The sequence below is a fragment of the Oncorhynchus mykiss genome, chromosome 14 (assembly GCF_057628025.1).
Source record: "Oncorhynchus mykiss isolate SJ-2025 chromosome 14, ASM5762802v1, whole genome shotgun sequence".
NCBI classification, from domain to species: domain Eukaryota; kingdom Metazoa; phylum Chordata; class Actinopteri; order Salmoniformes; family Salmonidae; genus Oncorhynchus; species Oncorhynchus mykiss.
In genome coordinates, this window is record NC_143035.1 from 24831219 (window position 1) to 24858737 (window position 27519).

Consider the following 27519-nt stretch of genomic DNA (forward strand, 5'->3'; position numbering starts at 1 on the left):
GTAATCATCTTTGGGTATTATGTTTTTCTCACAATAGGCTACATCTGGATTCTGGGGGCCCATAGGGCTCAAATTATCATGAAAGAGGTAATATAGCTCTCAATTGACATTTAATGGGCCAGTGTTAGTACAGGACTGCTGATCACATTTGCGTTGGTTTGTTACTCTAATCAAGCAATTAATAATAATAAAAAAATAACAATTCAATGGAAAAACCTGTTTGCATTAGCCAATTGATTTTTCTGTAAATAGACCTACTTGCTGGCCATGGAAACAGTTGCATCTTGTATGACATACCCAATTTGCAAAACATTCTGGTGGCTGGACAACATTATTTTGCATGTGACCTTCAGAAATGCAAATACAGGATTAATTATTTTTCAAGGAAAGCAAGTCAATGAACTCATAAAAATCACAAAACAGCGAGATTTTGATTCTAGTCTATTTAAATTGTGTGCCTGCAATAGATTGTGTGGTATTTTTATTATGTAGAAAAGGGTGATTCATTTTTCGCATGGGGTTGTAGTGGCTCCAAATAATAGTTCAGTCAGGCGGTTGCGAATTTAGGACCTTGCGGTGGCTCTGCTATAACAGCCCCCCTATGGCCGCACCTCACCCCTTGCGGCCACCCTCGTGCTGCACGGCTCATTGTTCTGAAGCAGAGAGCTAGACAAGGGATGGAGAAGACACCGGGTGGGACCTGAGCATCCGACAAACCAGGCGCTCATTTATTCACGGCACCCAGACCAATTGTCGATAGATTTTTTTTTCCTTCTGGAAAAATATAGACTAGTTGATCTTTGGAAGTTGTGTTTCTTTTCACAGACAAAATTGGGAACTGGAGATAAATTCCTCGAAAAATCTATGGAATTATTTGTCTTAGTTTCTCGTTTCTTTTGTAATTTTTGAGCTGCCTGGTCGCCAATCTTTTGTCAACCATTAATTCGCCTATTTACCGTGAGTGACAGTGGAAGATGGTTTCCCGGTTATATGTTCAGAAGTACCCCCTGGTGTTGCTCTGCACGCTGGCTGCCCTGTCATGGACTTGGGGCCCGGTAACAGCGGGTAGGAGTTGCTCGGAGACACGGCATGTGTACGCAGAGAAGGGCTACAGTACGAACACTGCCCCGCTGACTCAAATCTCCGGTAAGACGGGCTATTCAAGGTAAACTGGTGGTTATTGATTTAAAATAATCATCAAACGTAGGCTATAGGTTATTTTACACAACATGAAGGGTTTGAGAGACTGCTTGGATAATATGCCATGTGATAGAAACTGCTGAATAAAGCGAAATTGAGCATTAACAGGTTTGTCTGTCAGGAAGGCTTATTTATGGGATGAGTAAATTGCTAACACCGGTGTGTAACAAAGAGCCTCGCCCCTAATTAGTATGGCTGTTTTAGACTGATCTGGGAATGACTGAAAGAAAATAATCATTATCAACGTTTTTCTTTTTTTGAAGACTGCTTTTATTATAATTAGTGTTTTGTGCTTGTGACACTTGAGGACTGCTGTTAGTTGTTGCATTGTCATGGGACATTGTCAAGGGGTGTGTGTGAGAGCTCAAGTGAGAGAACAGACAGACAAAGATAGTGAGCTGTGGATATTTTAAAGCGGCAATCCGCAGTAGAAACAATAACAAAAGGTTCCCAACCCCCGCCCCTGTTTCCGCAAAAATCTGAGGGAAGGAGCTGGAGAAATGTAATCACTCCCAAATTCATACACAGAGCTATGGATGCAAGGACTGACCATCAATGATATCTAAATTATAGTTTTAACCATGTTTTGAGGCTGTATAGTCTTTGTGTACATTTTATTTGTTTACAAAAGTTGGAGTAAAATAAGCTTTTATATAAAATTACACACACACAAAAGTATGTGGACACCCCTTCTAATTAGTGGATTCAGCTATTTCAGCCACACACATTGCTGACAGGTGTATAAAAATGAGCACACAGCCATGCAATCTCCATAAACAGACATTGGCAGTAGAATGGCCTTCCTGAAGAGCTCAGTGACGATCAAAGTGGATATAATTCCAACCAGTAAGTTTGTCAAATTTTTGCCCTGCTAGAGCTGCAGCGGTCAACTGTAAGTGCTGTTATTGTGAAGCAGAAACGTCTAGGAGCAACAACGGCTCAGTAGTGAAGTAGTAGGCCACACAAGCTCACAGAACAGGACCGCCGAGTGCTGGATCGCGTAAAAATCGTCAGTCCTTGGTTGCAACACTCTCACCACCGAGTTCCAAACTGCCTCTGGAAGCAACGTCAGCACAATAACTGTTTGCCAGGAGATCCATGAAATGGGTTTCCATGGCCTAGCAGCCTAAGCCTAAGATCACCATGCGCAATGCCAAGCATCACCTGGATTGGTATAAAGCTTGCCGCCATTGGACTCTGGAGCAGTGGAAACACGTTCTCTGGAGTGATGAGTCACGCTTCACCATCTGGCAGTCCGACTGACAAATTCGGGATGCCAGGAGAAAATTACCTGCCCGAATGTGTAGTGCCAACTAAAGTTTGGTGGATGATGAATAATGGTCTGGGGCTGTTTTTCATGGTTCGGGATAGGCTGCTTAGTTCTAGTGAAGATAAATCTTAACGCTACAGCATACAATGACATTCTAGACGATTCTGTGCTTCCAACTTTGTGGCAACAGTTTGGGTAAGACCCTTTGCTGTTTCAGCATGACAATGCCCCCGTGCACAAAGCGAGGTCCATACAGAAATGGTTTGTCGAGATCAGTGTGGAAGAACTTGACAGGCCTGCACAGAGCCCTGACCTCAACCCCATCAAATGCCTTTGGGATGAATTGAAATGCCGACTGCCAGCCGGGCCTAATCGCCCAACATCAGTGCCCGAACTCACTAATGCCCTTGTGGCTGAATGGAAGCAAGTCCCTGCAGCAATGTTCCAACATCTAGTGGAAAGCCTTCCCAGAAGAGTGGGCTGTTATAGCAGCAAAGGGGGACCACTTCCATATTAATGCCCATGATTTTGGAATTAGATGTTCGACCAGCCGGTGTCCACATACTTTTGTTCATGTAGTGTATTTTTGGTTCTGATGGGGTATGACAGTTGAACAAAGCTCATGAGGCATTTCTAAGTTATATTCTTCTTCAATGGGTATATATAATTAATTTATAAGTTCAAAAATGTATGTAGCAACTGCTGATTGCCCCTTTTTAAAGTGTCATTTGGGTTGCAAATGTTGATTTTGTTGTACTGCTTTGCACGTATGAGGGTTTGTTTGACTGTAGGCTATATGTGATTGCTGAATGTGGGAACTGCAATATTGATTGTGTGTCTGGTTATCTCTGTCTGGGTCTTGGCTCTTCTTGTCCCGTGGGCCAGGGGAGCAGATGGCCGAGAGAAGGAGGGATGATGAGAGGGAGAGTAGAATTGGAGGAATGAGAGAGGGCTGGTAATGAGCGACAGAGGAGAAATCAAACCTAGAGCCAAAAATAAAAGGTTGGAGTTTGGATCCTCACTCCAAGTTTTTCAGAGGAAAAAGAATCAGGTGTCGGTATCATGAAGTAATATTATGTTTGCCTCAATAAGATGTTTTTTCCACCCACGTTGAGACATTGGAGATCGCCAACTTGTTAATGGTCGTTAATGTTTGCATATCATTACCGCCGGTCATGTTAAGTCCAACCTGGGTATTGGTGAACAAAGACATGGGTTTCGTCCCAAATGGCTCCCTATTCCATATCTAGTGCACTACTTTAAACTATTTCTCTATGTGTCCTGGTCGAAAGTAGTGCACTATATAGGGAATAGTGTGCCATTTGGGATGCTCACACTGGATTGTGTTTTAATAATTCATCTTTATAAATGCCCATTTTCAATTACTACTTTATGTTTAATAAGGCTCTATTAATGACAGACGGATTAAGAAGAAGGATATCTGCCTGATCAGAAGAACCACTGCCACATTGGTAGAGTTGGTGGGTGTTCTAAACTGATAAGACGTTCAATGAATGAACACGGTAGGCCTACTTTGTGAGCTATTATATTGAAATGATTTGAAAAATCATGGTAGCATGACACAATGAAGGGTAATTGACATTTTCCAATAAAGGTAGAATCAGTTGTTGATAATGCGGTATTTCTCATATGATAACATTGTAGGGCTGGGGGATACTTGTTAGTATCGTGGCAAGGAAACAAAACACAAAGTGGACTTAACTTCTTTAGGAAAACAGCCCTAACTAATGTTGGAAACAAAAATGGAAACAAAAACAAAAATGTTGTCATCCACATTTATTTACTTTCCAAGATATAGCACACAATATTTTACATGGAGCAGGTTTTTAAAGGACCAAAGAGTTTGGTCTTCTTCATTTAAAGAAAAACAAATCCATGTAAAAAAATATTGCTACACTGTTATCATCACCAAAGCCCTAATACATTGCTCATTTATATGCAGTGGTGGTAAGTCATTTTGTGAAGAAACCTGTTTCTGAGGATGGTCTAGCAGGTAACGTGGTCGCATCAAGCACATATGCATCACCGTCAGTGTGGGTGCGAATCAGCCCTTCTTTCTACGTCTCCCCCTCTCATTTCATACTATCTCTAAAGGAGGTAAAAATACTGATTTATTTGAGGTAGCCTAAATGTCTCCCCTAAACCATAACCATAAGTTGACTTCACAGTGCTGATGATGTCAAAGCAAGCGCTGCTGTATCCTTTGGTCTTCACCATTAGTGCATCTACCCACACCTCTTGTCTCTGATTGGTTCATATCTGATCCCGTCTTGTTTTACCGTTGGTTCTGGTGAACACCTCAATATGCCCACACAAGCCTCTTGTCCCAGTCTCTGATTGGTTCATATCTGATTCCGTCTTGTTTTACCGTTGGTTCAGATGAACACCTCAATATGCCCACACACCTCTTGTCCAAGTCTGTGATTGGCTCGCATCTGACCCTGTCTGTTTTTCTATTGGTCCAGGCGAGCATCTGCGTCTGTGTCCCCAGGACTACACCTGCTGCTCCAGTCAGATGGAGGAAACGCTGGCCCACCAGAGTGAGACGGACTTCCTGTCGGCCATCGACGACACCAGCCAGTTCCTTCACACCACTTTCACACAGAGGCACCGCAAGTTTGACGGTGAGCTGGAATGCAAATCCAGTCATAATAAGGATGCATAAGGAAACACTGTAAATAATGTGATGTAAAATGACAATAACATTGAGGAGTGGTATGTAAAATGTTCTCTATTGAGAGGGCTAAAAGTACCTTTATTGCTAGACTAATATCCTATAGTGGGGATCAGCTAGTCATAGCTAGCTTATTCTTATTCTAACTGCCAGTGCAACCACTGAATCACAACAACTTGTGCTTTTGACCGTCTCATTCCTTCCTCTTTTCTCTCAGAGTTCTTCAGGGAGCTCATAGACTTGTCTGAAAAGTCCATGAATCAGATGTTTACTAAGACCTACGGGCGCCTCTTCACCCAGAACGCCAATGTCTTCCAGGAGCTGTTTGTGGAGCTCCGTCGATACTACTCAGGTTAGTGGGGACAGCGTTCTCTCCTCTCTTGTTGGACTTTGCATTTGTGTACTTGTGTCACTATGGTACATTTCCCTCACCATCTCATCAGTTCGACAATGCTACTAGATCTTTGCCTTGTTTGACAAGATGACAACAACATGTCTGAACAAGTAGAAACAGACTGACCTAACCTAGGGACATTTTCATGGGGCACCAAACTGACTGAAACAGGGAATGAGTACTTGGACTTATCCAACAAGAAATGTACATTTTCCATTTATTTTGCTAAATGTTTTTCCTCTTTTGTCTACAGGGGGCAGTGTGAGCCTGACGGAGGTGCTGTCAGAGTTCTGGTCCAGACTGGTAGAGCGGGTCTTCTCTCTGGTCAACCCCCAGTACCAGTTCAGTGACGAGTACCTGGAGTGTGTCAACAAACATGCAGAGCAGCTGCAGCCCTTTGGGGACCTGCCCCGGAAACTAGGCTTACAGGTCAGGCAGACTTGGTTGGTATATCAACTGAAAACTAACATCATTCATATTTGATCATATTAAAGGCATAGTTTACCAATATGTCATTTTGGAGTTTGGGTTAACAAAACCAAAGCATAGACTGGTATTACCTTGACCATAGACTGGTATTACCTTGACCATAGACTGGTATTACCTTGACCATAGACTGGTATTACCTTGACCATAGACTGGTATTACCTTGACCATAGACTGGTATTACCTTGACCATAGACTGGTATTACCTTGACCATAGACTGGTATTACCTTGACCATAGACTGGTATTACCTTGACCATAGACTGGTATTACCTTGACCATAGACTGGTATTACCTTGACCATAGACTGGTATTACCTTGACCATAGACTGGTATTACCTTGACCATAGACTGGTATTACCTTGACCATAGACTGGTATTACCTTGACCATAGACTGGTATTACCTTGACCATAGACTGGTATTACCTTGACCATAGACTGGTATTACCTTGACCATAGACTGGTATTACCTTGACCATAGACTGGTATTACCTTGACCATAGACTGGTATTACCTTGACCATAGACTGGTATTACCTTGACCATAGACTGCTTACAGGGTAAGAAAACCAATATGTTATTTTGTAATTTGATTGAATTGTCCCTCTAAGTTGGTCTGATTTGTAATGTTTGTCACCATAATTAACAAAAGAAGCCGGTGTGATAAGTAATTCAAATCACCACTGAAACTCAACGATAACGTCACAGTAACACATAGGCGATCGTATTAGAGAGAACTATTTGAAAACAATTAACTGAGTGCATTGATATACCGTAGAGTAGATTTGTGTCAGAAGTTATTAGCTGATCTTCTCTTTCATTCAGGTGTCCAGGGCTTTCATTGCAGCCAGAGCACTGGTTCAAGGCTTGGCCACAGGCCGTGACATTGTCAACAAGGCAGCAAAGGTACACTGTGTGTATGTGGCCGTGCACTTATATTAAGAATAATAATCTGTCTTCTATTGGTCTGCTTTTAGTGGTTCCGTTGATCTCCCTAACATCCTACACCTTCTGCTCTTCGTCTCCTCCTCCAGTTGAGTGCTGGTGCAGGGTGTGTGCGTGCCCTGATGCGTCAGTGGTACTGCCCATTGTGTCGAGGCATGCCCTCCCTGCGCCCCTGCCACGCCCTCTGCCTCAACGTGATGAAGGGCTGCCTGGCCAATACAGCCGATCTGGACACTGAGTGGAACAATTTCATTGGTGAGTGGAGATTGGAGGCGGGCATTAGGGAGGGTGTGGGTGGCTTTTGTTGGGCTGATTCGGTAGAGTGGGATGTTAAACATGATGCATGTAGAAATGTACTGTATAGAACCTACTCACATTTCTATTCTACAGAATAAATGAGTCATGTCTATTCTATACATTGCATTTCTATCTAAAGTTTTGAACATTGCACCCATCATAAAAACAAAATGTATATCTTTCTTATTATATCTCTTCCCTTTCCTACCTTCATCCTTCTGTTTTCACACTTTTATTCAATGTTCCATCTTTCATCTCTCTCACTCTACTCTGTCAGATGCTCTGTATCAAGTATCTGAGAAGCTGGAGGGGCCCTTTAACATGGAGCTGGCTGCAGACTCCATCTCTGTTAAAGTGTCCGAGGCCATCATGCACATGCAGGAGAACAGCATCGCCACCTCCACTAAGGCAGGGATGGAGGGAGGAGGAGGGGATGGAGGGATATTAAAAGAATGTGCTATACATCCACAGTGCAATAGAATATAGATCATAGAATGTACATAGAATATAGATAATAGAATGGCTGATAAGATGCACATCGGCTGTCATCCTAGGTTGAAACAAGACTTAATGTTTAACAGTATTACTGCCCATGGAAGACCATTTTGGGTCCAAAACCCCTTTTGTTTTGCTTGATCAAATTGTGTAAGCACATGTAAAAACTGCATAGTGCAATTTCACTAGTTATCATATTATTCTTCATATATTGTTCTTAATTTAAGTATCCACTGTCTACCATTATTAACGTATGTGATAATGTTGGGATGCTATTTTTTCTTAAATCCATGTTTCACCCTTATTGTTGCAGAGATGCATCGATATTGATGTATAGCTTTATCTCTGTGGTTTGGCTCTAGGTGTTCCAGGGCTGTGGGAGTCCCAGACTGGCCCCGGGCCGTTCTCGGCGCTCCCCCAAGGAGTCAGGGGGCAACAGGAGACCCTTCCGTACGTTCAGCCCTGAGGAGAAGCCCACCACTGCTACAGGCACCAACCTGGACAGACTGGTAGGAGATGAGGGAAGATCAGGAGAGGAGGAAAAAGGAGTGAGGTGTGAGAGGAAAGAGAAGGGGGGAGGAAAGAGGAGAGGGGGGAGAGGAGATGGAGAGGAAAAGATGAGTTTTTACCTGCAATTAATATTCAAGCCAATTATTTTTGTAGTTTATGCCCATGTTAGCTCTCTCTGTCCATGTGTTCAACAACAGCCATTTATATACAGTACATTCTAGTTTGTTTGATGACGAGGACGTGGCTAAAATGAGCTTCCCACCTCCATATGTTCAACAGCTATATAAGGGTTTACTTTACAGCCTGCATCAACCAGTTTCCGTCCGCCTGCCTCCAGGTGTCAGAGCTGAAGGAGCGACTGCGGCCCATGCGGGGCTTCTGGGTGTCCCTCCCACACACCATCTGCAACGACAAGAACGTGGCCGCCGACGTCACCAACGAGGACCGCTGCTGGAATGGACAGACCAGGGGGAGGTGGGTGTGAGGGTGGAATGGACAGACCAGGGGGAGGTGGGTGTGAGGGTGGAATGGACAGACCAGGGGGAGGTGGGTGTGAGGGTGGAATGGACAGACCAGGGGGAGGTGGGTGTGAGGGTGGAATGGACAGACCAGGGGGAGGTGGGTGTGAGGGTGGAATGGACAGACCAGGGGGAGGTGGGTGTGAGGGTGGAATGGACAGACCAGGGGGAGGTGGGTGTGAGGGTGGAATGGACAGACCAGGGGGAGGTGGGTGTGAGGGTGGAATGGACAGACCAGGGGGAGGTGGGTGTGAGGGTGGAATGGACAGACCAGGGGGAGGTGGGTGTGAGGGTGGAATGGACAGACCAGGGGGAGGTGGGTGTGAGGGTGGAATGGACAGACCAGGGGGAGGTGGGTGTGAGGGTGGAATGGACAGACCAGGGGGAGGTGGGTGTGAGGGTGGAATGGACAGACCCAGGGGGAGGTGGGTGTGAGGGTGGAATGGACAGACCAGGGGGAGGTGGGTGTGAGGGTGGAATGGACAGACCAGGGGGAGGTGGGTGTGAGGGTGGAATGGACAGACCAGGGGGAGGTGGGTGTGAGGGTGGAATGGACAGACCAGGGGGAGGTGGGTGTGAGGGTGGAATGGACAGACCAGGGGGAGGTGGGTGTGAGGGTGGAATGGACAGACCAGGGGGAGGTGGGTGTGAGGGTGGAATGGACAGACCAGGGGGAGGTGGGTGTGAGGGTGGAATGGACAGACCAGGGGGAGGTGGGTGTGAGGGTGGAATGGACAGACCAGGGGGAGGTGGGTGTGAGGGTGGAATGGACAGACCAGGGGGAGGTGGGTGTGAGGGTGGAATGGACAGACCAGGGGGAGGTGGGTGTGAGGGTGGAATGGACAGACCCAGGGGGAGGTGGGTGTGAGGGTGGAATGGACAGACCAGGGGGAGGTGGGTGTGAGGGTGGAATGGACAGACCAGGGGGAGGTGGGTGTGAGGGTGGAATGGACAGACCAGGGGGAGGTGGGTGTGAGGGTGGAATGGACAGACCAGGGGGAGGTGGGTGTGAGGGTGGAATGGACAGACCAGGGGGAGGTGGGTGTGAGGGTGGAATGGACAGACCAGGGGGAGGTGGGTGTGAGGGTGGAATGGACAGACCAGGGGGAGGTGGGTGTGAGGGTGGAATGGACAGACCAAGGGGAGGTGGGTGTGAGGGTGGAATGGACAGACCAGGGGGAGGTGGGTGTGAGGGTGGAATGGACAGACCAGGGGGAGGTGGGTGTGAGGGTGGAATGTACAGACCAGGGGGAGGTGGGTGTGAGGGTGGAATGGACAGACCAGGGGGAGGTGGGTGTGAGGGTGGAATGGACAGACCAGGGGGAGGTGGGTGTGAGGGTGGAATGGACAGACCAGGGGGAGGTGGGTGTGAGGGTGGAATGGACAGACCAGGGGGAGGTGGGTGTTTGATAAAAGACAGATGTAAAGGTCGAGGAGGATGTTAGTCCAAGGGAGAGAGAAGATGGGGATTTGTGTATGCGAGCGGGTAACTAAGAATGTATCATACTGATATTTAGTGTTTTTGTTATCGTATTGATATTAGTTTCAGTGCTGTTGCTATGTCATTTTGATGTGTGTGTGTGTATCAGGTACCTCCCTGACGTGACAGGCGATGGGCTGATGAGTCAGCTCAATAACCCAGAGGTAGAGGTGGACATGGCCAGGCCAGACGTGAGGACCAGACAGCTCATCATGGAGCTCAGAGTAGCCACCAACAGACTGAAACATGCACAGGCTGGACAGGACACTGACTTCATGGACAGTAAGTCCCCCCCCACCACCCACCCAACATAAATATTATGACTGGTTCATCATCCCCTTTCTAATCCTATTTCTACTGTCCCCCCAACATTTGCACTCTTTAACTGCCCTTTGTCTGCCTGTCTGATATCATGTCTCTCCCTGAAGGTGAGGTCGAAGAGGGCAGTGGATCAGGCGGCGGAGGGGAGAGGTACAGTGATGATTGGCCTGGCTACAGGCCCTACTCCCCTCCCTACAGTAAGCCCCCACTTAACCCCCAGACACCCATCAAGCCCCCTCGGGTCAGAGACCGAACCGGATCAAAGTGGAACAGGAGCAAGGGACAGTCCATTTCAGCTGTCAGCCGGCCAGCCTTCTTCTCACTGGCGGTTTTGTTTTGGTTATCAGTTATGGTCACTGTCGCCCCCTTTTGGAGATAACCAGTTACTACAGCCTGAAGCTCAGGGTTGTGTTCATTATGGCAGCTAATGAAAAAAACTTTTTGAAACCCAAAATGAAAATAAGCATTTCTTAATGGATAAATCCAGGCAATCACACCTTGTTTCAGGCAGTTGTTTCTGTTTGGTGCCTATTGAATACGACCCGGCTGAGGTTGGGTTGAGGAGGGATGTAGTAGTGTGCCTATTTAATCATCAGCACAATGACAGTAAATACGTTTACTTATTGTAGAGGAGAAAGAGTGAAGTTGAATCTAAAATGTGCATGAATCCAGCACAAAATAATCTCCTTGTGGAAAATGTATTCAAGCACAAGGGAAATTACATTTCCTATGATTGGCTATCCCAATGGTTCCCAAACTGTGGGGTGCAAGTTGCAGATCAACTAACCCAGGGCTGCCCAATCCTCTTCCTGGAGATCTATTGTCCTGTAGGTTTCCAGTCCAACCCTAATTTTGCGTATCTGATTAAGCTAGTTAAGGTCTTGTTGAGCAGCTAATTAGTAGAATCAGGTTTGTTAAATTAGGGTTGGACTGGAAACCCACAGGAGGGTAGATCTCAAGGAAGAGGGTTGAGCAGCCCTGAACTAACCCATGTCAGCTAATGTTTTTTTAGCCCATTGAATTTGTCATAATGTTTGAGTCCCTCAGGTATTACATGAACAAAATGTGTAGAATTGCAGGTAATTAGCTTTAAAACTGCAACATTTTCTCTCCAACCTGTGGAACAATGTGTAGAATAACAGGAAATGAGCTTTAAAATAGCAAAAATGTTATTTGGCAACTAGAGGGGTGTGAACAGTTTGTGTCATGGACAGTGCTTGTGCCCATAGAAATAGACACAAGCACTGTCCACTCAGCAATAAAATTACAAATAAATGTTAAAGCCTCCACATACTTTAGTCAGATGAGGAAGGTATAACTTGTAGTGAAAGAAAAGATAAACGGTAAGGTCAGGGTCTTATTAGGAATGTGCTTAGAGCATGCCACCATTTTGTGGAGCCTGCCCTGCGGTGATTTCTAATTTATTCAGTTTATTTGTATTTTTGTATTTATTGATATAAGTGTTGTTTTATGTCGATGCAGGAATTGATTGGAAGTGTTAGGGGCAGTATTTCCCCCAAGTCCTGAAGGTCCCCTATGTCTGCTGGTTTCTATGGAATGTGCATCTCAGATGACAACCTCCTTGTAAACATTGGCATGTTGTGAAGTTAATGTCCATTTCATTGTTCATCAATTGCCACTTCATTGTGGAATCGGTTGCTTATCACAAGCTTAGGACTCCTTCAAAACAGACAAACTGATGCGTAAATAACACTAAAAGCAAGTCAATGTTTTTTTATTTTTTATGGGAGCAGTGCATTAAGGAGAGGATTATGTTGCACTGTCTGTCAGAAAGCTTACAATAACATGTCCTTGAAACAATTGAAAAATAGAATAGCATTTTTACAGAATCATTTCTCCTCACCACACCACTGGACAAGCATTTCATGCGTCTTTGTTTGAAGGTGGGATATTAACCAGGGATATTAACCAGGAATATTAACCAGGGATATTAACCAGGGATATTTGAGAACCACTGGACTAGCCTTCGTCCAAATTTTCCCTTGAGATCTTCTGTGGAGAGATCTGAGACTCATGATCGATTGGAGCAGCGTGTGTGTGTGTGTGTGTGTGGTTTTGTATTGTTTGAGTAAGGCTTAGGTTAAAGAAAAAAGGAATGGGGTGTTGACAGATGTTACAAAATGGTGCTCTTAGTCTTTAAACCTTTGTATGAACTTTTCTAAAAATCAACAAAATCCCAATGGCCGCTTGGTTAAAGAAATGTGTGATTGATAAAAGTGTATAATGGAGGTGTGGTGAGTGTCTTAACCCTAAAGAAAATCCACGTTAAATGTACCTCAGACAATTCTTTCCTAAATGTCTCATTTACTAACACAACAGCGAGGGTTGAGAGAGAATGTTTCACTGGGAACGTCAATAAAACTGATTTGACACAAGACTGGTTAAAGATGAGAAAGAGTAGCCAATGACGTTCAAGTCTCCACCAAGCATAGAGCAAACACTTACAGCAAGTATTAAATCATAACGTAATAGAAAAAGCTCTACAAAAGTAGACAGATCGACTTGATTCAAGAGACGAGAGGTTGAAAAGGAAATGAAAGTGCGTAAGAAGAGAAGTGTAATAGAAATGTAAAGATGGTTAATAGAATAACAATGTATAGGGAACATTCAAGCACACTTTTCTTTTTTTTTTTCTTGTTTTAATGACAAATTGCAGGATCCCTTGTTTGATGGGATTGTATGTTTACCAAGGTTCTTAACCTTGTGTGTTAGGATAGTAAATCTATGTGGGAGTGGTTATGTACGCCAGGTCTAAATATGGATTTTGACTGTTTATTAATGAAGCAGTGATGGTCACTGGATGGTGATTTGTTTTTATTCAAAAAACGTTTGGTTTCTAGTCTGTTAATGGAACCACTATGACCTCATATCAACACTCCCATATAAGATACCACATTCCATTTCTGTAAAAGGATAGTCAGTACAACTTTAAGATGTAACAATTTTGGGAAATAGACTACTCCGTTTCATTAAACTGTTGAAAATGTTGTGCCTGTAAATTCATTTTTACTGTTTTCAGAATTCAAGTCTCTTCTGGTAACTGTATTATTGCTACCAGTGGATCTAATGTTCAAGCTCACATTTGTATTAATATCCACATGGCAGTCAGACAGATTCACAGGTACAGTATGACATCAATACAACCATTAAAAAACAAACAAGTTAAAAAGGGGAAAACCATGAAATTATGTATATTGGGGGGGGGGGGGGGTGCTCCTCAAAATAGTTGCTAAGCTTGTAAACATTGGTGTACATACTGTTGTGGAAAAATATTGAGTCAAATATTTGCACAGATACCGGAACTTGTAGATTCAGACTCTATTACAGAGTAACAGAGCCGAGCAATTCCATGGAAAAAGTTACATTCTCATATCACAGAGCCTTTATAGTATTCCATCGTTGCATAATGAGTATAATCCCCACACTATATGAAATAGCTTCCCTTGACCTTTCTCCAACATTATCTTTCCATCTCAGTTCCTGCTTGTTAATGCCCACATCTGACAGCTGTATAGGTTATAATGGTAGCAGGCCCTGGTCATATATGTTCCATTCCTTATATAGCCATTCTGTCTCAGCTCTTCAAAGTGGACAGCCTAGATGCTGCTAATAATGGAAATGTAATCATAGTTATGAGTTTAGCCCCCACAGTACACAATCTTAAAATGAGCTTTTCACCATTTTGTTCAATCAATTGTATTGAAGTGTATAAAAGTTCCTGTGCCTATGCAGACGGAACCAAAGAGGAGTCTCTAATGGGGTGACTTTTCCTCTGTGTTCTTATGCATGATGTGGTACGTCTTAGCCACAGGGTACTTGATGCATCTGCACTACAACAGGATAAAATAGACAACTTTAAACGCAAACGCAAAACAAAAGATCAGACATTTCAATATTCAGCTTCCACCAGAGGCTGGTGGGAGGAGCTATAGCAGGATGGGCTCATTGTAATGGAATAATGGCATGGACTCAATTGAACGGAGTCAAACGTGTTTTCCATGTTTGAAGCGTTTGTGCTCCATTAATACATTCAAGGAGTCAGTCCTATAGCTCCTCCCACCAACCTCCTCTGGCTTCCACAGTATGTATTCCACATTGTGTTACCATCCACAGCAGAAAGCCTAATAGAGCCAGCAGGAGCAGTCCTACCATTACTGAGAGGAATATGACCCTGTCAGCCTCACCTGCAAACACACTATCAACCCATCAAACTGAAGTTACTTTACAGTATTTAGTTGAGACAGCAAACGCCATCAAACTGAAGGAATACAGGAAAAATCACATCCATTACTTGGTGGAGCTAAAGTTCCTAGATGTGCGTTGTACCAATGATGATGTGCAGAGGGTCCCTGGTTCGAGCCCTGTTAGGGGCGAGGAGAGGGATGGAAGCAACACTGTTACACCAGTAAGACTTCTCGTCCTGCAGACACTGGGTTAGTGCGATCACATAACACATGGCCACTTGCATAGGGGCCCGATTCCCACAGAGACTTTCTCTGCTCAAGTCAAAGCCCAGAACACTTCTTCGATGGGGTTTAACAACGGTTGGCATCCAATGTTAATGGTGCATTACCACCACCAGCTGGTCGGGGTATTCAATAAGAAACTTCAAAAACATTCCAGGAAAGGGGGAAAACGACATCATACAAAATAAAACATCAACTTATTTTTTTTATTTTTTTTAATAACTGGTAATCACGAAGACCCAAAAACGTTCAGCAGCATACACAATGATTCCAATTTTCTTCGACTTCTCTGACTGCGGTACAGTTTATGGCCATTGCAATAAATAATACGAAGTCCACCTTTTTAACATGTAGCATTTTACTATCCCTCCGTTGATAAGAAACTTTCACTGGCCGTGGTGGCTCTACTACCATTGCTTCTTCGCCGCCACTCGATCCTTCCAATTTTCTCACCACCTCCGGATAGGAGACACGCTAAACACTCCTCACCCTTGCCACCTCATTGTCCTTCACTAGGGCACTCTAAGAATTCAAGCGCATGTTCACCTCCACATTTGCAGCATTTCCCTTCGTCTGGCATACGATATTCTTCCCTTCTGCACACACTTGACACAAAGGCTCACAGGGTATCTCATGAATCATAACTTTATATGAGAAGGAGACTCTAAATCAAAGAACAGTAGCATGGATGACGTGAACTTCTTTTGTCCGTCCACCATACAGGTCAATCGACTTGCACAAACCACTCCATCGATGTCTTCAATTACAGTTGAAGTTGGAAGTTTACTTGCACTTAGGTTGGAGTCATTAAAACGGTAATTAAACCACGCCACAATATTCTTATTAAATAACTATAGTTTTGGCAAGTCAGTTAGGTCATCTACTTTGTGCATGACACAAGTAATGTTTACAGACAGATTATTTAACTTAACTGTATCACAATTCCAGTGGGTCAGAAGTTTACATACACTAAGTTGACTGTGCCTTTAAACAGCTTATAAAATTCCAGAAAATTATGTAATGGCTTTAGAAGCTTCTGATAGGCTAATTGACATCATTTGAGTCAATTGGAGGTGTACGTGTGGATGTATTTCAAGGCCTACCTTCAAACTCAGTGCCTCTTTGCTTGACATCATGGGAAAATCCAAAGAAATCAGCCAAGACCTCAGAAAAAAAATTGTAGACCTCCACAAGTCTGGTTCATCCTTGGGAGCAATTTCCAAGTGCCCGAAAGTACCACGATCATCTGTACAAACAATAGTACGCAAGTATAAACACCATGGGACCACGCAGCCGTCATTCCGCTCAGGAAGGAGACACGTTCTGTCTCCTAAAGATGAACGTACTTTGGTGTGAAAAGTGCAAATCAATCCCAGAACAACAGCAAAGGTACTTGTGAAGATGTTGGAGAAAACAGGTAGAAAAGTATCTATATCCACAGTAAAATGAGTCCTACATCGACATAACCTAAAAGGCCACTCAACAAAGAAGAAGCCACTGCTCCAAAACCACCATAAAAAAAGCCAGACTACGGTTTGCAACTGCACATGGGGACAACTATTGTACTTTTTGGAGAAATGTCCTCTGGTCTGATGAAATAATAATAGAACTGTTTGGCCATAATGACCATTGTTATGTTTGGAGGAAAAAGGTGGAGGCTTGCAAGCCGAAGTACACCATCCCAACCGTGAAGCACAGGGGTGGCAGCATCATGTTGTGGGGGTGCTTTGCTGCAGGAGGGACTGGTGCATTTCACAAAATATATGGCATCATGAGAATAGAAAATGATGTGGATATATTGAAGCAACATCTCAAGACATCAGTCAGGAAGTTAAATCTTGGTCGCAAATGGGTCTTCCAAATGGACAATGACCCCAAGCATATTTCCAAAGTTGTGACAAAATGGCTTAAGGACAACAAAGTCAAGGTATTGGAGTGGCCATCACAAAGCCCTGACCTCAATCCTATAGAAAATTTGTGGGCAGAACTGAAAAAGTGTGTGCGAGCAAGGAGGCCTACAAACCTGACTCAGTTACACCAGCTCTGTCAGGAGGAATGGGCCAAAATTCACCCAACTGATTGTGGGAAGCTTGTGGAAGTCTACCTGAAACATTTGACCCAAGTTAAACAATTTAAAGGCAATCCTACCAAATACTAATTACCTTCTGGGAATGTGATGAAAGAAATAAAAGCTGAAATAAATAATTCTTTCTACTATTATTATTTCACATTCTTAAAATAAAGTGGTGATCCTAACTGACCTAAAACAGGGATTTGTTTACTAGGATTAAATGTCAGGAATTGTGAAAAACTAAGTTTAAATGTATTTGGCGAAGGTGTATATAAACTTCCGACTTCAACTGTACCTACCCTCATCACCTGGGGGCGGCCCGTCAGGAAGTCCAGGATCCAGTTGGAGGGAGGTGTTTAGCCCCAGGATCCTTAGCTTAGCGATGAGCTTTGAGGGTACTATGGTGTTGAATGCTGAGCTGTAGTCAATGAATAGCATTCTCACATAAGTGTTCCTTTTTGCAGGTGGAAAAGGGCAGTGTGGAGTGCAAAAGAGATTGCATCATCTGTGGATCTGTTTGGGCGGTATGCAAATTGGAGTGGGTCTAGGGTTTCTGGGATAATGGTGTTGATGTGAGCCAAACACACCAATAATGGTCCAAACACACCAATACAGTCATGAAGAGTCTATTCCCCCTCAGGAAACTAATGTTCTGGATAACATGGAAACACCCTAACCAGTTCTAACCAGTTGTGTCTGGAAGTACCTAGCAAGCTAGCCAACTTTAGCCAGTTAGCTTGCGTGCTTGACTGTCAGAACGCTCCTATCAACCCTACTCCTCAGCCAGAGAGTCAGTGAGCGCTCTGAACTCTCAGAGAGCGATCCGCTCTGAATTTAAGAAAGGACAATCTGACAACACTCTGAATTTCCGAACGCACAGAGCGCACTCTGAGTGCACTCTCGCACTCCTGATTGAATTTACGAACACACCTCCAGTCATATTATTTTTCCTTAGTTGTGAAAGGACTGGTTGTCCTTTCTACATAAAATGCTTGCTATAGAGTCTGGATAACATTATTGTAACTTGATAGCTATAGCTAGCCAACTTCAGCTAATTTAGTCATGTCAAACTTGAACCTGGAATGACAGCAGAAATACACATGAAAATTAAGCAACCGCTTTATGTGGGAGCGCCACACACAAAGCCTAGTGAAATCTATATGTAAACAATGGGATTTCCTCTGGTTGAAAATACTGTTTGGCTCAAACATTTTAACAATATTTTATGGTATGCATGTAACTTTCTAACTTTATGAAACCAAATTGTGAGACATCTTGTTAGCAATTCTCTATACAGTATTTCAAGCTGTTTTTTGGTTAATAATAAAACATTTAAAAAGTATTAGGAGATTTGGTGAAAAATCTATATCAAACAAACTTAAACCTAATCTGGAATTTTATTTCAGTTCGTGGTAGAAAACAAGAGAGTTCAAAGGTTATGGTTACACTTCTGTTCTTTTGTTTGGAAATTAGCTTCATTTGTTTACTGTCTAGTTAAGCATTACTGTAATATGGGACTATGGCCTATAAATTAAGCAAGCCTTGACATAAATATCCAACAATCATGTATGCCCCCTTCAAAGACTAAAACTGACTGAAATGTAATCAAACCCTGAGACGTATTTTGGTCATTCTTTCAGATAATTCATTGTTTCCAGATCAATGGACACTAATCAATTTATACAACTAGGAAGATTGGTCCAAAATCCCCAGTAATGTGTTGTCATCATAGTGAAACACAAAACAGGATACAGTAATTCAGGTGTCAAATTAGGCATATTATTATTTATTTCAGAGAACCAGTTCATAGCAATCTGCTAAATTAGACAATAAGTATATCGTCGCCATAGTGCACTGGCCATTCTCGATCACAAGCAATGACAACTTTCCTGGTGGACAAAGAACCCTCATATTCACATCGGGGATGAGTGTGTTGACATAGCGTTTTCTTTTTACACTTGTGCTTACATATGACTACAGGGAAGCGATTATTGCTTTCAAACAGACTGTTGCCCATAGGTGTGCCACCCCCAGTACAAATGGCCCTGACCTGATTTGAATTGGCTTTAATGAATGTGTTTTTTACTTTGCAATTTGCGCTATCAGGCTCAGTCAACTCCAAGTAGCCCATCACACCCTGACACTTCTGTATTGTCATATCCCCCTTGACGTGCTGTCGGAGGAAGTGTGTATAACGACGGCTGATGTCGGCCGGTTGACTGTGTACCATCACTGTGGCACACATCAACACCAGGAACAGGAAAGCCCTCTGGAACCCCATGGCATCAACTAAATGGAGAAACAGGAGGGGTAAGTTAGACTATCACAAGTTTATTACTATTACTATGAATTACTGTAACCCACTGTTCCTAGGCCGTCATTGAAAATAATAATTTGTTCTTAACTGACTTGCCATTTTTTAAATGCGTGGGAATACTTTTGAACAGGTGTCATATATTTAAATTAGTTTTAGATGATTTCCTGGTGATTTTACAGTATTTTATGTCAAACAAGGAAAAATAAATTGTCAACGCTTGTCAAATATTTGATGAAGTTAGATAGAGTAAGTAGAGTCATCATACTCCAAAGCCATTTTGTATAAGTTATGCAAATATAAATTATATTATATAATTGGAATAATTTTTCTTTTTTTAAATGGCTAGATTTTACTTGAAAGAGAAAGCACTTACCTCTGGCAACTGGGTTCAATGGCCTTCAGTGTGACTGATAAGGTGTTTTTTGTCCTCAGATATCTACAGATACAATACAGCGTTAACCAGAGACAACACTCTTCAGATTCAGAGTTATTATTTGATGTTCTAGTACTGTAATGCTGAGGTAATTACATCTTACCTGTTTGAGTGTCTCCACTGTGAAGTGAGTAACTCTAACCTGAATCTCGACTTATATATACACTTTCATGAACTTTGATTTGGGAGCCCCTGCACCCGTGTTGCAACATTGTAAGGGAGAAAGGGGTTTAAATTAGCTAACTATTAACTGAACTTTTTTCCAAATGGCTTGAGAGCTTTGTATACCTTGTTATGTTTCTCTTGTATTGTTTGGTTGCTTTTTGTCTGTCTGCCTGCTAAGGGTTGGTTGTCATATGTTTCCTTGTCCTGTTGTATTCTGTGCTGCTCTGCATGTGCTCATTGTCTGTCTGTATTGTCATTTTAATTAATGTTAATAATCTGCCCAGGAACTACAGTTGAGAATTAGCTGGCTGGCTAAAACTAACATGCTTACAGTAATGTTGATTAATGTGTACAGTGCTTTTAAAGCTTCATTTAATAAAGTAATGTAAAGTAACTGGCCCAATCAATCAAGATATATCTCACATCATGTGTGATGCCAACCTTAGCAGTCCTAGGCCAAGTTATATTAATGTTATGCAAATAGTTACAGAACCCAATGTATGTGACTGAGATGATGGAATTGCATCCCATTGCTATCAAATATATAAACAATAAATTAATCTGAATAAAACACTGATTTCAGGTTCATTTAACGGCCAAATACAGGGATGCAAGCCAGTAAAGTCACTACACAAGACTACACTAAACAATACATTAATTGCACTATACCACTGCTACACCTGGCTATCAGCGGAGCCTTGTCTGGCAGCAAAACAGTTCATTCAGCCTCATTTACTGCCTTTAACCTGTTAGAGCTCTAGGGGCGCTATTTCATTTTTGGATAAAAAACGTTCCCGTTTTAAGCGCGATATTTTGTCACGAAAAGATGCTCGACTATGCATATTCTTGACAGTTTTGGAAAGAAAACACTCTGAAGTTTCAGAATCTGCAAAGATTTTGTCTGTAAGTGCCCCAGAACTCATTCTACAGGCGAAACCAAGATGATGCATCACCCAGGAATTAGCAGAATTTCTGAAGCTCTGTTTTCCATTCTCTCCTTATATGGCTGTGATTGCGCAACGAATGAGCCTACACTTTCTGTCGTTCGCCCAAGGTCTTAGCAGCATTGTGACGTATTTGTAGGCATATCATTGGAAGATTGACCATAAGAGACTACATTTTCCAAGTGTCCGCCTGGTGTCCTGCGTCGAATTCGGTGCGCAATTGCCAGCTGCTTCTACTTTACCATTTGATTCAGGGGAGAAAGCATGTGTCCAAGAACGATGTATCAATGAAGAGATATGTGAAAAACACCTTGATGATTGATTCTAAACAACGTTTGCCATGTTTTCAGTCGATATTATGGAGTTAATTTGGAAAAAAGTTCGCGTTTTGAGGACTGAATTTTCGGATTTTTTTTGGTAGCCAAATGTGATGTATAAAACTGAGCTATTTCTAATACACAAGGAATCTTTTTGGAAAAACTGAGCATCTGCTATCTAACTGAGAGTATCCTCATTGAAAACATCAGAAGTTCTTCAAAGGTAAATTATTTTATTTGAAGGCTTTTATGTTTTTGTTAATGTTGCGTGCTGGATGCTAACGCTAATGCTAACGCTAAATGCTAACGCGAAATGCTAACGCTAGCTAGCTACTTTTACACAAATGATTGTTTTCCTATGGTTGAGAAGCATATTTTGAAAATCTGAGATGACAGTGTTGTTTACAAAAGGCTAAGCTTGAGAGATGGCATATTTATTTCATTTCATTTGCGATTTTCATAAATAGTTAACGTTGTGTTATGCTAATGAGCTTGCTGATAGATTTACACAATCCTGGATACAGGGGTTTTTTCATAGCTAAACGTGACGCAGAAAACGGAGCGATTTGTCCTAAACAAATAATCTTTCAGGAAAAACTGAACATTTGCTATCTGAGAGTCTCCTCATTGAAAACATCTGAAGTTCTTCAAAGGTAAATTATTTTATTTGAATGCTTTTCTGTTTTTTTGTGTAAATGTTGCCAGCTGAATGCTAATGCTAAATGCTACGTTAGCCATCAATACTGTTACACAAATGCTTGTTTTGCAATGGTTGAGAAGCATATTTTGAAAATCTGAGATGACAGTGTTGTTAACAAAAGGCTAAGCTTGAGAGCTAGCATATTTATTTCATTTCATTTGCGATTTTCATGAATAGTTAACGTTGCGTTATGGGAATGAGCTTGAGTCTGTATTCACGATCCCGGATCCGGGATGGGGAGATCAGAAAGGTTAAAAAAACATAGCTGATATGGCATTCGCCAAAAGGCATGTGGACTCCCCAAACATATGGAAGAAGGTACTCTGGTCAGATGAGATTAAAATTGAGCTTTTTGGCCATCAAGGAAAACGCTATGTCTGGCGTAAACCCAACACCTCTCATCACCCCGAGAATCCCTTCCCCACAGTGAAGCATGGGTGTGGCAGCATCTTGCTGTGGGGATGTTTTTCATCGGCAGGGACTGGGAAACTGGTCAGAATTGAAGGAATGATGGCGCTAAATGCAGGGAAATTCTTGAGGGAAACCTGTTTCAATCTTCCAGAGATTTGAGCCTGGGACGGAGGTTCACTTCCCAGCAGGACAATGACCCTAAACATACTGCTAAAGCAACACTCGAGTGGTTTAAGGGGAAACATTTAAATGCCTTGGAATGGCCTAGTCAAAGCCCAGACCTCAATCCAATTGAGAATCTGTGGTATGACATAAAGATTGCTGTACACAAGCGGAACCCATCGAACTTGAAGGAGCTGGAGCAGTTCTGCCTTGAAGAATCTCCAAAAATCCCAGTGGCTAGATGTGCCAAGCTTATAGAGACATACCCCAAGAGACTTGCAGCTGTAATTGCTGCATAGGTGGCTCTACAAAGTATTGACTTTGGGGGGGTGAATAGTTATGCACGCTCAAGTTTTCTATTTTTTTGTGTTATCTCTTGTTTGTTTCACAATAAAAAAATATTTAGCATCTTCAAAGTTGTAGGCATGTTGTGTAAATCAAATGATACAACCCCCCCAAAATACATTTTAATTCCAGGTTGTAAGGTAACAAATTAGGAAAAATGCCAAGGGGGTGAATACTTTCGCAAGCCTCTGTACTGACAAACTACGACATAAGGGCAAGACAAGCGGGTAAGAAGCAATCCTTAATTTCGCTTAAGAAATTAATGAGCAAACTAGGGCGAACGTAGTCAATGTAACTATTTGTTCAGCACTTTTGAAATGTACAGCGACAGAATTCAGAACATGAGCCGTTCTGACAGTGTTCTCCCTGCACACCAAGTCAGAACTGTAGGATAAATAAAGGGGGCATATAAGCAGACAATGAAAGCTCCTACAATATTCAATGAACTGGAAGGTGATCGCGGCAGTCATTTGTGGGAAAATGTTGTCATCAAAGTCTGGCATTCTCTGGATTTATGGTCCTTTCAAGACAACTGGGAACTCAAAACAAATTAAAAGTTGAATAACGATGACGTCAGTGATCTTCAGTTCGTAGCTCTAGGAAGAGGCACAAGTTCCCGATGTACAATTCCGAGTTGGATGAAAGTTCAGTCGTAGCTCATTTTTCCTGAGTTCCAAGTTTTCTTGAACTCACTAAAGTCAGATTTTGCAGTTCCGAGTTAAGGCTCAAGGTCATTGGCCACAGATAAAATGTTGTCAAATCACATTATATCTACAGAAGCTTTGATTGGACATCATACTTTCAAAATCTTAGCTAGCAGTCATCATCATGAATCAAGTTGACAGTCTACTGCCAAATCCTTTTTATGAAGAGAAATAACTAAGAGAAACTATAGATAAAATGTATAGGTGCTCATCGGCCATTGGACATAAACATTACCAATCAAGTTGGAAATTGCAAATTCAACAATGAGTGGCTTGGAAGGAATCAGTGGCTAACTGCAATCCTTGCAAAGCAATCATTAGCCTGCTATTCAGTGGAGTGTCTGTGTGGTCCCAAGTCTAAGATTAAGGGTTTCTTTTCCTAATTTAAAATTATAAACATTCAACATTGGCCATGCTGTCAATGAAGGATGATTTGTGCCGCGCTCAAAACAACTGTTAACTCGGGAACTGCAAAATCTGACTTTAGTGAGCTCAAGACAACTAGGAACTTGGGAAAAACAAGCTACGACAATGGAAAATATGTTTTGAACTTTCATCCAACTGGTAATTGTAAATCGGGAACTCGTGCCTCTTTGTAGAGCTACAACTTGAAAATCACTGACATCATCATGATTCAACTTTTTTTGTGAGTTCCCAGTTGTCTTGAAGCACAATAAATCCAGAGAATGCCAGATTTTGATGACAAAATTTGATCACGAAGGACCGCTGCACCACCTTCCTGTTCAAGTGAGCACACCAGAACAAGGTGAGTCCAAAAATGTATTGTACTGTATGCTGCTGCATAAAGGATGTAATATGCCAGGGAGAGATGTATACTGTAGCTAAGAATGTAATACTGTAATACAAGATACAAGTGTATCTTGTCATCTGTCAGTAGCCCATGTGCCTCACCCTAATAATTTGGTATATTTTCTCCTCTTAATTTCGCCTACTGTTCTGACTTGGTGGTGCACATGTAGCCTATAACCTGTTTTTGAGAAATGTAATCATTGAATATTGTAAGAGCTTTCATTGTCTGCTTATATGCCCCTTTTATTTATCCTATGGTTCCGACTTGGTGTACAAGGAGAACACTGTAAGAATGGCCAATGTTCTGAATTCTGTTGCTGTACATTTCAAAAGTGCTGAACAAATAGTTATATTGACTACGTCCGTCCTATCTCGCTCATTAATGTCTTAATCGAAATGACAGATTGCCAATTATCCGCTTGTCGTCCCCTTTTGCCATAGTTTGTACATCTCAATTGTCAGTAGAAACCACACTTGTTTAAGCAAGTCATCCATATCAGCTATGTTTTTTTAAAGGCAGTAAATGAAGCATAATGAACTGTTTCGCTGCCAGACAAGGCTCCGCTGATAGCCAGGTGTAGCAGTGGTAAGGTGTTGGGACTGCTGTTGGGACTCTGATGTTGGCACAGCTTTATGTAGGCCCTAACAGTTTGTTATAGTGGAATTAATGTATTGTTTAGTGTTGTGTTGTGGCTTTGCTGGCACGCAACCCACATATATTTTTTTTTGCCTCACCAAGATTTACATGCTAAAATCACCACTGGGCAATCCAGACAGCACTGTGTTGGATGGAGAGAGTTGACTGTTCATTTATAAAGTGACAGTTCTGTGGTGTGACTCGTGATCCATTCAGCTGTGAAGGCCAACACACCACCTGATGTAAGACTTCTAAATCAAATATCGACTCCCTCTATTAAAGACAAGCTGCTGTACCAATCAAACTCAGTTATGAAAGTGCTGTTCAGAAATACTGATATCCATAGTTGATTGAATACAAGTATTCTCTTCATAAGCAATCCATAATCATTGCCTGCTCTTTGCTTCTACTTTGCCTTACACAGAGAACAGGAAAACCAAATAAACCTGGAGATAAACACTAGTTAATGCCAACAGCTGTTGGGAAGTCCAGGATTGCTACATAAATTGTTGGACTTTGGATTCTTATTATATAACGGGTTGTTTGGATCCTGGATGCTGATTGGTTGATAGCAGGGAGTTATTCACCACAATCTCTGGGTAATGCCTGTTAACAGTTCTATTAGAATCAATGTGCATTCAATATCCCACAATATCCCACAGCCATATTCATCGACTTGGCCAAGGCTTTCGACTCTGTCAATCACCACATTCTTATCAGCAGGCTCAACAACCTTGGTTTCTCAAATGACGGCCTCGCCTGGTTCACCAACTACTTCTCAGACAGAGTTCAGTGTGACAAATCGGAGGGCCTGTTGTCCGGACCTCTGGCAGTCTCTATGGGGGTGCCACAGGGTTCAATTCTCGGGCCGTCTCTTTTCTCTGTACACATCAATGATGTCTCTCTTGCTGCTGGTGATTCTCTGATCCACCTCTACGCAGACGACACCATTCTGTATACCTCTAGCCCTTCTTTGGACACTGTGTTAACAAACCTCCAGACGAGCTTCAATGCCATATAACTCTCCTTCCGTGGCCCCCAACTGCTCTTAAATGCAAGTAAAACTAAAAGCATGCTCTTCAAACGATCACTGCCCACACCTGCCCACTCCTCCAGCATCACTACTCTGGACGGTTCTTGAATATGTGGACAACTACAAATACCTAGGTGTCTGGTTAGATTGTAAACTCTCCTTCCAGACTCACATTAAGCATCACCAATCCAAAATTAAATCTAGAATCGGCTTCCTATTTCACAACAAAGTATCCTTCACTCATGCTGCCAAACATACCCTCGTAAAACTGACTATCCGATGTCATTTACAAAATAACCTCCAACACTCTACTCAGCAAATTGGATGCAGTCTATCACATTGCCATCTATTTTGTCACCAAAGCCTCATGTACTACTCACCACTGCAACCTGTATGCTCTCGTTGGCTGGCCCTCGCTTCATATTCGTCACCACACCCACTGGCTCCAGGTCATATATAAGTCTTTGCTAGGTAAAGGCCCACCTTATCTCAGCTCACTGGTCACCATAGCAGCACCCACACATAGCACGCGCTCCAGCAGGTATATTTCACTAGTCACCCCCAAAGCCAATTCCTCCTTTGGCCGCCTCTCCTTCCAGTTCTCTGCTGCCAATGACTGGAACGAATAGCTGAAGCTGAAGACTCGTATTTCCCTCTCTAACTTTAGGCACCAGCTATCAGAGCAGTTCACAGATCACTTCACCTGTACATAGCCCATCTGTAAATTGCCCATCCAACTACCTCATCCCCATACTGTTATTTTTTTCTTCTCCTTTGTACCCCAGTATCTCTACTTGCACATTCTTCTTCTGCACATCTATCACTCAAGCGTTTAATTGCTAAATTGTATTTATTTCGCCTTTATGGCCTATTTATTGCCTTACTTTCCTCTTCTTACCTGCTTTGCACACACTGTATATAGACTTTTCTATTGTGTTATTGCCTGTATGTTTGTTTATTACATGTGTAACTCTGTGTTGTTGTTTTTGTCACACTGCTTTGCTTTATCTTGGCCTGGTCACACTTGTAAATGAGAACATGTTCTCAACTGGACTACCTGGTTAAATAAAGGTGAAATAAAAAATAAACAAATGCATTTCATGTGTCTTGGTTTGAATCCAGAAATATTAACCAGAGATATTTGAGAACCGCTGGACCAGGCTTTGTACAAAGTTTCCCCTGAGATCTCCCATGGAAAGATTGTTCCTGGGACTCATGATAGGTTGGGAGCAGCATGTGTGTCTGGTTTTGTATGGTTTGAATAAGGTTTAGTATAAAAACAAAAGGAATGGGGTGTGGATAGGTAATGTTACAAAATGGTGCGTTTACTGTCTTTAAACTTTTGCATGAACTTTTCTTTAAGACAACAAAAT

The 27519-nt window shown here is 42.4% G+C and overlaps 2 protein-coding genes and 1 long non-coding RNA gene across 3 annotated transcripts; 2 read left to right on the forward strand and 1 right to left on the reverse strand.

Annotated features, from left to right (window-relative positions):
- Positions 1-496: 496 nt before the first annotated feature.
- On the forward strand, positions 497-13618 carry gpc2 (glypican 2). The gene is made up of 11 exons (XM_036943181.2): positions 497-1146; positions 4957-5115; positions 5383-5517; positions 5813-5988; positions 6870-6950; positions 7079-7244; positions 7564-7694; positions 8144-8290; positions 8629-8765; positions 10399-10571; positions 10718-13618. Exons 1-11 carry the CDS (start codon positions 975-977, stop codon positions 10987-10989), a joined length of 1749 nt encoding a protein of 582 aa, XP_036799076.1. The 5' UTR covers positions 497-974; the 3' UTR covers positions 10990-13618.
- Positions 13619-18925: 5307 nt separating this feature from the next.
- On the reverse strand, positions 18926-20090 carry LOC110489025 (ribonuclease-like 3). Its single transcript, XM_021561573.3, has 3 exons — positions 20022-20090; positions 19859-19921; positions 18926-19457 (listed from the first exon to the last, which is right to left on the reverse strand). The coding sequence occupies exon 3, from the start codon at positions 19447-19449 to the stop codon at positions 18991-18993; it is 459 nt and encodes a 152-aa protein (XP_021417248.1). The 5' UTR covers positions 19450-19457; positions 19859-19921; positions 20022-20090; the 3' UTR covers positions 18926-18990.
- Positions 20091-21428: 1338 nt separating this feature from the next.
- Positions 21429-21998, forward strand: LOC149978332 (uncharacterized). Its single transcript, XR_016486349.1, has 2 exons — positions 21429-21567; positions 21936-21998. It is a non-coding gene; the product is annotated as an uncharacterized LOC149978332 (long non-coding RNA).
- The last annotated feature ends 5521 nt before the right edge of the window (positions 21999-27519 follow it).